The 10,127-nt window shown below is 32.6% G+C and overlaps 1 protein-coding gene across 1 annotated transcript; it reads left to right on the top strand.

Annotated features, from left to right (window-relative positions):
- Nucleotides 1-4,631: 4,631 nt before the first annotated feature.
- LOTGIDRAFT_237124 (hypothetical protein) lies at nucleotides 4,632-8,674 on the top strand. The gene is made up of 4 exons (XM_009068909.1): nucleotides 4,632-4,646; nucleotides 5,245-5,373; nucleotides 5,648-5,816; nucleotides 6,737-8,674. The coding sequence occupies exons 2-4, from the start codon at nucleotides 5,302-5,304 to the stop codon at nucleotides 8,653-8,655; spliced, it is 2,160 nt and encodes a 719-aa protein (XP_009067157.1). The 5' UTR covers nucleotides 4,632-4,646; nucleotides 5,245-5,301; the 3' UTR covers nucleotides 8,656-8,674.
- The last annotated feature ends 1,453 nt before the right edge of the window (nucleotides 8,675-10,127 follow it).

Raw genomic sequence — 10,127 nt, 5'->3', positions numbered from 1 at the left:
TTATAGGAAACATACTCATGTTGGCAGCCTGAGATACAAGCCCTAGGTAAGCAGCCTCTAAACCTTCTTTCTAAATGAGCCAGAAAGACTCTAAATTTCAACCTCCCTAAGTTGTGTTCAGACAAGGTTGAAGTCACCAATAAAAACTGAAACATTTTCCCACCCAGATGAAAATATTTACCACAATGTAAGAGGTGAATGAGTAGATTAAGTTTGTACTTGCCTAAAAACTTGAAAAGAAAAACATTTCTCGGTGAAAGAATTTTTCGGTGAGGCTGAATGGGTCAGAGTTATTTACTCAGTTTTAGCGCTTGACTGCTCACCTAATTGTTTATATGATCAAACAACTTTATCCCTGGTGAAACACAAAGACATTATACTGACATTCCACAAATCAAGAGTCCACCTGGTGAAAAAACAGGTCATGTGTCCTGAGTATTTCATCTTCTCTCATGTGTCTGTATTTAAGAGAGATGTCTTCTCATGTGTCTTAAGTATTTCATCTTCTCTCATGTGTCTTTAAGTATTTCATATTTTCTCATGTGTCTTAAGTATTTCATCTCCTCTCATGTGTCTGTATTTTCTTAAGAGAGATGTCTTCTCATGTATCTTTAGTACCTGGTATTTCATCTTCTCTCATGTGTCTTAAAAATATTTCATATTTTCTTATGTGTCTTAAGTATTTCATATTCTCTCATGTGTCTTAAGTATTTCATCTCCTCTCATGTGTCTGTATTTTCTTAAGTGATGACTTTAGCTTATCAATAAAGAATTTTCTGATGTTTCTTTGCCTCAATTCTTAATGAAAACTTAACCAAATTTCAAAACCAGTTGTCCTGGAAAGGATTTTATATCCAAAACGTGAGTCAGCATCATGAGATATTATATTATATATTTGAATAAACTAGCCTAGCATATTTTCATTCAAAACAACCTAATATATATTTGTTGGCCAGTTTCCAAATTATTTTACAATATTTACAATTATAAGTATACTGAGTACAATAATACATACCCTACTGGAAATTTTATTTTAATTATCAATAAGAGGTTAAAGGTTGTGCTCCTATGACCTAATTATTTCAATAATTAAATTTATAAAATTCAAGGTTTGGTATGGCCAATGGCAAATCACTTTTGAATGTAGGTGCTTTTTGCCTAGGGTATTCAGCACTTAAGTATAAGTTCAAGCATTTGTTGAATTTGCATGGCATGTTCTGAATACCTGATGCAGTCCTTTTGAAAGGGATTGTAAAGAGGTTTTCTAACTTTTTTGTATGTGTATCAGGGACAAATAACATTGATATACACTACCCTGTTTCAGCCAGATGTCTGTGGTTCCTGCAATTCCACTTAGACTAAGCATTCTATATATATACATATAGATATTACTAACAGGTTTTGCAATAATGACTTCATAAAACACTTAGATTAGTAGATGCGGCACAGACATCTGATTGACAATTGGAATGGTGCAATCAATGCTATTAGTGTTCCTGATACACATAAAAAGGTCAATCATGCCAATTTTATTGGTATCAAGGCGCTTAATTGATTCCTGCAATAGTGTTTTTTGTTTTTCTAATAGAACACAATCTCCAATTATGTTCATGCTCCTCCCTTTCCCCTTCATAATTTAAGTATCCTAATTCATAAAAATTTCTTTGTTATTTATGCCTTCCTCCTATTTCATTTCTAAAAAATTTCTAATAAAATAAATTGAAATGGAATGTTAATATGGTGTCAAATTCATAAATCATCTTTTTATGAGTTCATTTATTTTATTATAACTCAAGTAGTGTGACAATTTTATATAATGATTTACATATTTTACATTATATTACAACATTAATGTGGGCACACCCAAAACAAATTCTTTAATAGATTTAATACTCTTTAATATGTTACCATTGGGTCTTCGCAGTATGCAATTGAAGGAAATTTTGAAATAAAATAATTAGTGAATGACATTTGCTTACTCTTTTTGGACTTTCAACTTTTAAAGGGACTTGTGGCCATTCATTTGACCAATCATACTTTAGTCTCAGAAACTAGAATATTTTTTAAATAAGCTAATCACTAAAAGTGTTAACAGCTCACCATTGAAATTTGAACATTCAAATCCATGCGTGTCCAGATTATCCATGTTCGAAAGTTAAAATGACGACTCCTCTTTTTTTGAGACTCTGTCATACTGTATAGAAAAGACATAAAAGCTTAAATAGAAATAGCGAGAGAAATTCCTAGTTTGAAGTATTTTTGAAAGAGTTACCGGTATGCTATTTTTGTATCTTTCTGAAGACTATTTAAATATAAGCTTAATCAAGACTCGAATCAACCACTGAAAATGGTGGAACTGTCCCTTTAAAATAGACATGGAAAATTTCAAGTCTTGATCTCCTACTGGTAAACTATATGACCATCCCTTACTTGACCACAAATATTTAAAATCTACAGTCATATAATATAATTAGAGTACTGGATACTTTGTAATGTGGTTTTCATAATATATCAATCAGTACAGTACTACTCTAGGCCTACCTGGTTTAGTTAGTTCCTATTTATAATCAATTTACTCAAATCACTTAAAGATAGGTTCCCTTATTTTCATTTATGAACATGAAAATGCTAATACTTATATGAATAGAAAGTAGAGGTGTTCTAATGACTTGGAAAAATACCAGTTTGTCTCACATGTCCATAATTAATTCATAATCAGGTAAATTAGAAGAGAATTACCAGCAGAATTCCAATGAGTGACCGATCAATAAAGGTCAAAAAGTCTTTTTTTTGTTTATTCAGACATACGTATGGACATTAATGATTGGTTAAAACTCTTAATTATATACAATAAGAACACAATGATATGAAGAATACATGATAATTCATTAGAATCACCAATTAATCAAATAGTTTGCTTCATTTGACACAAAAAAATAAGGAAACCCATCTTTAAAGGTGCTATACCTTGGGTTTTACCACATATTAAGAATAAGGCTTATGACAAAAATTTGCACATTATCATAAAACCTTTGTAATTTTACAAATACTGTGCTTTCAGTTGTCTAAATATTTAATCAGTTGACTAATTTCGGTCATCACCCTCAAAGAACTTTTAAGACCAACTATTGCCAAGCTGGTATTCAAATTTGCATAAAATTAATCGATAAAAGTTGATATAACAACGCTCTTGGGATCTAAAACAATTTGCAAATAAAATATATAAAATAACATCAAGTCCTAGCTACTTTGAACTGCAGTGAGGTGTGAAGCCTAGTTAAACCTAGCTACTATAGGTAAAAGAATGTCTCACTTAAACAAAGAACATTCCACACTGGCTTAAAACAGCGTGAACTCTCTACAATAACTAGATATAATCTATGGTCACATTCCTTAGATAAGAAAGACAAGATAACATTCTTACCCTATTTCATTAAAATCATTTAACTTTACTGTACATTTGAAATTTGTTACAAAAATTAAACCATTTTGTTGAAGAATTTGTTTTTTTTTACCTTTTTGTTATTTGTCTTGTATGATACTTGCGACAAAAAAAATCTTGTTATTTTGGGGTAGATCTAAGCTTAAACCCTGATATCCAAATTTGTTTTGTGTTCTTAAAAAGTTGAATTTCCCCATAATTTTTGTTAATGAAATAATTTTTTGGCACAGGAAATAATCTCCTGTTAAATTGATTCATTTGGTTGTCTTAGATTTGTTGGGATTAAATTATTTTTAACTTTAAAATTAAAACTGTTTTCTAAACAAGTTTATCCCGTGACAGTAGGCCTCATTACTTTAAAATTATAATTAAAGTTGAGAAACATCTACAAGTAAGCCATCATCTGATATTGTAGTAGAGAATATAATAAAATTCACTACTTCCCACCCATTTCCAAATATTGCCCTCTGACTGTCCCTTTAAACCGTAAATTGACGTTCAGGGGACATAACTTCACTTATTGACCCCGTTTCTTAGCTTACCTCCTTCACAAAAAATATCATTAAAAATACATGAAATTGAACATATCTAGGTGTTACAACGCACATGAAATGTCCAATTTGTTAATGCTTGGACATAGTGTTTGTTCCTTGGGTCTATTGGAACTTTTCAGACAAAATCCAAACTTTGGCACAAGTTCCAGACAATGTAATAGAGTGCACCTTTGCCTATTTTCGTCGTCCTTTTCATAGGCCACTTAAATGTCTTCTAAACACGGTCCTTATGCATCACATTTTGCAAACCACAAAGCTAAATAATAAACCAAAGAATGAGCTTACCTTTAATTTACGAAATCGATATTTAGCGAGGTTGTCTGTGGGTCAATTTGACTTGATAACAGCTCCGAAATCTAGACAAGTCGGCCATTAAAAATGAGTCACCCAAAATGGCGGAACAACATGAAAGGAATGTCAAACTATTCGTGCAGGCTGGCTCGGGACATAAATAATAGAAATAATTATGCAATTGCAATCAAAGAAACCATTTCAATCAACATAAAAGATTTTGAAAAATTATTTGCATTTGTTTACCTAAAATTGTATTCATACAAAAAGTGAAGAACTTTCAAGTGTGCAAAATATACTGTACCGTCTTGACTGTTAATGATACATTGGAATTTCCCTTCACTTGACGTCAGTTAAAGGTACGATTTAATGTAAACTTTTGACTTGATGCCTAGTAGTAATTTATTTTATAAAGCGATTCAAAATTAAGATTTCTAAATTTATTTCATTTGAGAAAATAATGAATTATTTCTGCATTTGCAGACCTCATGAGTCATTGTAGACAGTGCACCAAACTTTTTACTTTAGCAAGTTTTGGTTGGAATCCTCAGGTTGTTCCTTTGTATGTCTTTCTTCGTGGGCTGAATTTGTCTTAAATTTTCTGTTTAAGAAAAATATCGTTGGCCGTTAAATGAATATATAGAAATAGAGAGTCGAATTAGAAATAGATAATTAATTGTTGTCTGATTTAAAAAGCAAGTAGTGTCCCCTGAATAGTCGTTTGTAGTCTGAGTTTTAGTACTAATAACGTCCCTTGAATAGTTAACTGTGGTCTGAATTTACATACTTAACTGTAGTTTGAAGCCTAAGAAATTTTTTGTAGTCTGAAGTCAAGAGAATTGTTTGTATTCTATAGTCTTGAAATTAACTGTGTTCTGAATTTGAACAGTTATTTGTAGTCTGAAGTCGAAAATTTTAATATAGTTTTCTCCCTTTATATTCTTAGTTTATAAAAAGATCAATTTCAGTCTAAGCGGGGAATTTTGTCAACAAACATCTGTGCATGTATTCAAAATGAAGACAAAAAACGTAAATAACGCCCAAGAAAAATGTGACGAATGGTTGTCAACTAGAAATAAGAAAAAGGTAAGGTATTGTCAGAAAAATAAGATCCTATATTGTGATGTCAAAATGTATGACAACTTTCCAAAAAGTAAATATATGTTCGAAAAGTAGGCGTGGCACCCTAGTTTACGAATAAATTTACATCCTTAGAATAGATTAACGTCCTATTTGATTGCATTTGCAGGTCTGTCATTCAGTGCAATCCCATGCATTGTGCAATGAGGGAAATCTTGTTTAGTTCTGAGTCTGTTTCTTGCAATAAATTCTTTCCTTAGGGTTTCAATTCTTTTTTCAGATATCAAAGCCTACTCCTATGATTAAAAAACACAGTGCAGCACTACGTTTGGTTAAAACAGGATCTAGTTCCAAATTGTGTAAATTGACTCAAAATTCACCACCACCACCACAGATATACACTAATACCAAACAGAGTGTTTTAATGTCCTATTTTACTTCGAAACCAGGTTAGTGTTTTAGTATTCCCATTCTTATGACCTTTTTGAGGTACCTGATATCAAAAAATGTTCAATTTTTGTACTATTTTACCAGCCAAACCCATTACAGGAAAGTAGGCATTAAGAGTAGACCAGGGCTGGGTACTATGATCGAAATAATCGATTATCGTTGCCAGGAATTTTTAATTTCGATTATCAAATTTCATAATCGATTATATGTTACATTTTCTCCACTGTCCACATAACCTACCTTAATTGAATGATGCAGTACCTTCAATGAAAGTGTGTTTATATACTCACGATTTGTTTAGCCTTTTAAAACAACATGATTAGTCATCACTTCTCAATTCTCGATAGGCCAACAACTCAATTGTACAAAGAAATGCGTTTATATTATAGATGATATTGTGTCAAATATACGGGATGATAATGGTCCCTGTGATGTGCCAAGTCTGTCTTCAAATTTTTCGTAAACAAGGGGTGCGCATTATACACGGGTAAATGGATTTTTCCCGATTTTTATTGGAAAAGGAAGGGGTGCGCATTATACATGGGTGCGCATTATATTCAGAAAAATATACGGTAGTTTCCCTCAGCACATAACATACCCACAATAAAGTATAATATCTGATCAAAGCAAGAATATACTTCTTACCCATGAAATTTAGAATTTTGACTTTTTAATTTTTTTAATTCAGTATTTACAGGGTTTCTCAATTGGATTATTTCGATTATTAATTGATTATTGATCAGTAGTCTGCCATCATTAATCGATCTCAATTTGGTAATGGATACCCAGCCCTACTGATGACTTTACTACATAGCATATTACATTAACCTTTCTTCAAATTTGAAATTACAATATATACATATGTATTTTTAAAGTAATAGGCCTAATTTTTGTACATGTTTCAAATTTTCTTTTTCAGATCAAAGCAATGAACAAAGTTTTGATGACTTGAATGAAATTGATGTTGACATGCAAGAAGATTTAACTGAACAGTTTGGATTTTTAAGTCAAGATGAAAGCAATGAAAAAGAAGGGCATCAAAACATCCCTTTGTCTTACACCAGAGTGATAAAAAATGATTCTGCAAAATGTCAGGTCAAATGTGACATTGATGCCTCAAATGATGACAATGATGACTGCAAAATGTCTAGTGGATTTAAATTCTCGTCAAATTGTAAGGAAAAGGACATAAAAGTCTGCGTTAGAAACCATTCTGATGACAGTGATATAGACTTTGTTAGTCAACCAGATGCAAATGAAAACAGGAATGTCAAACAGAAAAATTACTCTGAAGGAATTGAAATGTCAAATTCAAAAACTGACACAGATAGTGATATAGAGTTTATAAGTCAATGTCCTGAAAAAGCGAGAAAATATGTAAACCCTCCAAATTCTACGAGTATAAATGCAATAGAAGAGCATAATTATGTTGAAAATATCAGAAAAACATTCAGTAGAGGTCACAAGGAAAATGGGAATTCCAAAACTGATACAGATAGTGATATAGAGTTTATAAGTCAATGTCCTGAAAATGTAAACCCTCTAGAATCTACAGGGAAATTGGCAATTAATAAACATACTTGTGTTGAAAATATTGAAAAAACATTCAGTAGAGATCAGAAAGAAAATGGGAAATCCAAAACTGATACAGATAGTGATATAGAATTCATAAGCCAGTGTCCAAAAACTGTCGAAAAGTATGTAAACCCTCCAAAATCCTCTCTAGAATCAAAAATAATTGGATATAGTATCGTGGAGGAAACGTCTAATAAGGATCGTTGGAAAGACAAATTCCAATCAGACACTTCAAGTGATGATATAGAATTTTTGAGTCAATGTCCAGAACAGAAAAGCAAGCAGTTAAATGCTGAACTAAGCATAAGCAATTGGAAAAAGCATTTGAATTCAAAACAGTGTACATCTTCTATAATTTCAGAACAAGATTCTGATTATAGTGATATTGAATTTCACAGTCAATTTCCAGAGCATGGCCGATATAATCAGGTGATTCCAAAAGTTCCTGAAAATTCCAAGGAATTGTCAAGGCCAGTTCCAAAGTATTATGAAAAAGGATGCAGGCATTCTCCAAACAGTGTCAAAAATCTGAAACTTAAGTGCAATAAAGATGCAAAAAAGGCAGACAATGGCTTGGAATGGATCCCAGAGAATAGTGAAATAGAGTTCATTTCCCAATCAGTGCTTCAAAATCCAAAAACTTCCTCCAAATTCTGTGATAGTGTGGACTCTACAAAGTATTTCCAAAATCATACGCTGAATGTGACTCTGAACACAGAAGATCTAAATACACAACACGTACAAGATTTTGATTTTGACTCTCAAGACGAAGATCCCTGTTCCTCAGATATGCTGCAACCAGACAAACAGCATTCAGAGGAACAGTGTTCAGAAGAACAGCTACAGGAACACTGCCAAGCAGACATTCCAGAGGAACAATGTCTAGACCAAAGTCTGGAGGAACAAACTCATCAAACAGACGATTTGTCATTTGATTCTAATACTCAAGCAGACAATAATGCCTATACATTGGCAGAAAAACCAAAGCAGAAACAAAACAAGGGAGGCAACTCTTTAAGACATAAAAGTCGACTGCTTCAGAAATTCTTACCAGACACAATCAAATTCACAGACACTGAATCAGACAGCTGTGAGGAGCCAGTGCAGAAAACCCAACCAGGAAATAATATAAAACAGTCCTCTAGTCTAGATTCTAATTTGTTTATCATAGAAGATTCTCAACCAGTAAATGTGCACATAAATCGATCCAGAAAGAAACAACGTATTGACTTAAACGAGCAAAATGATTTTGATGTGTCATAATAAATACATTTGAAATCATAAAATCTTTGTGTTTTTTTATTAATTTTTGTCTCTTTAGTTATGTAGAAAAACAACTTTCTTAAAGGGATAGTAAAGAGGTTTTCTAAATTTTTTATATGTATCTGGAACACTGATAGCATCAATTTATGCCATTCCAATTTTCAGTATGATGTCTATGGTACTTGTAAATCCACTTAACATTTTATGAGGTCTTTAGATAGTATCAGTAGCTTTTGCTATGGTGACATCAAATACAGTTAACCATTTCTAAAATTACAGGAACCACAGACAAATCGAAGAAGCCTTAAATGACCCAATACATATAAAAAGTCTAGAAAACCTCTTTACACTTCTGTAATGAGGACAAAATGCTAATGTCATAGGCCTCTTTTATGTAGCTTTGAGCTTATGTAACAATTAATGCCTACAAGAACCTCATTATTACAATATCAGTAGATGTGATGTTGCAATTAAGTCAAAATATCTGCAAGCTGTATGTCGATATCTTCCTTTAGGACATTGACTGCTTTCACGAGAAATTAAGTTTTCCGTTTGTTAAATTAACAGAGCCCAATTTATTGAGTCTTATGCTGTAAAATTTGCAATTTTAGTGAAGGGTCTTCATTGTTTCAAACTAAATAATTAGGGTGGTTAATTGGAGTTGTTGCCCTTTGACCATTCTCTTGCAGAACGATACAATTTTACACTTTCTGTCCGGTTTCCCCCGTCAGTGACATGGTAAATGCGTCTAGTCTTTCCGGATGGGATAATAAACTGAGGCCCCGTGCGCTACAGACTGTGCACGATAAATATCCCTCGACAGTTGGAAATCGAAAAAGAGCAAGCTAATGCCGCCGTCCTGGCAAAATTTCCCTCATTGCAGCATAGCGTTGCACGTCTTCATTATCCCACATAGTACAGAAAAGTAGGACGTTTCATTTGATATTTCATTTACATCTACAGGATGTAGAGGGATAAATTCTTGTTAATGAACCCCATTTACTTTCATTTCAAACAATTTTCATATTCATGCACTCTTCATTACGACAATGATATAAACATTCCCACAAAAATCTTGCCGATATGCAAACTGTTACTTTAATAACAGAATGACAACAATTTTCTCAATTAGCCAAAATCATTATCGAGTTTCTTCATTTCCTGTGGCCATCATCTCGGGTGTTTTTCACGAATTCATAATTGGCGAAATCATCAAGGACATTGTGCTGGATGTGCGACAAACATGTGTGCCTTATCTGGTCAATGACACTTTTGTGAAAACAACGGAAAAAACAAAGCGCAAACAATAAAAAACATCGCATAATATGAAAAACAAAGCACAAACAAAGCACAAAGAGGCTCGACTAAAAAAAAACTCATATATGCGGAAACAACGAGCAAATAATGAAAAATAAAGCACTATCAATGGAAAAATAAATCGCAAACAATAAAAACCAAATCGCACTTTTAGA

The sequence above is a fragment of the Lottia gigantea genome, assembly GCF_000327385.1.
Source record: "Lottia gigantea unplaced genomic scaffold LOTGIsca_96, whole genome shotgun sequence".
Lineage (NCBI taxonomy): Eukaryota > Metazoa > Mollusca > Gastropoda > Lottiidae > Lottia > Lottia gigantea.
This window is presented reverse-complemented; position numbering and strand designations above follow the sequence as displayed.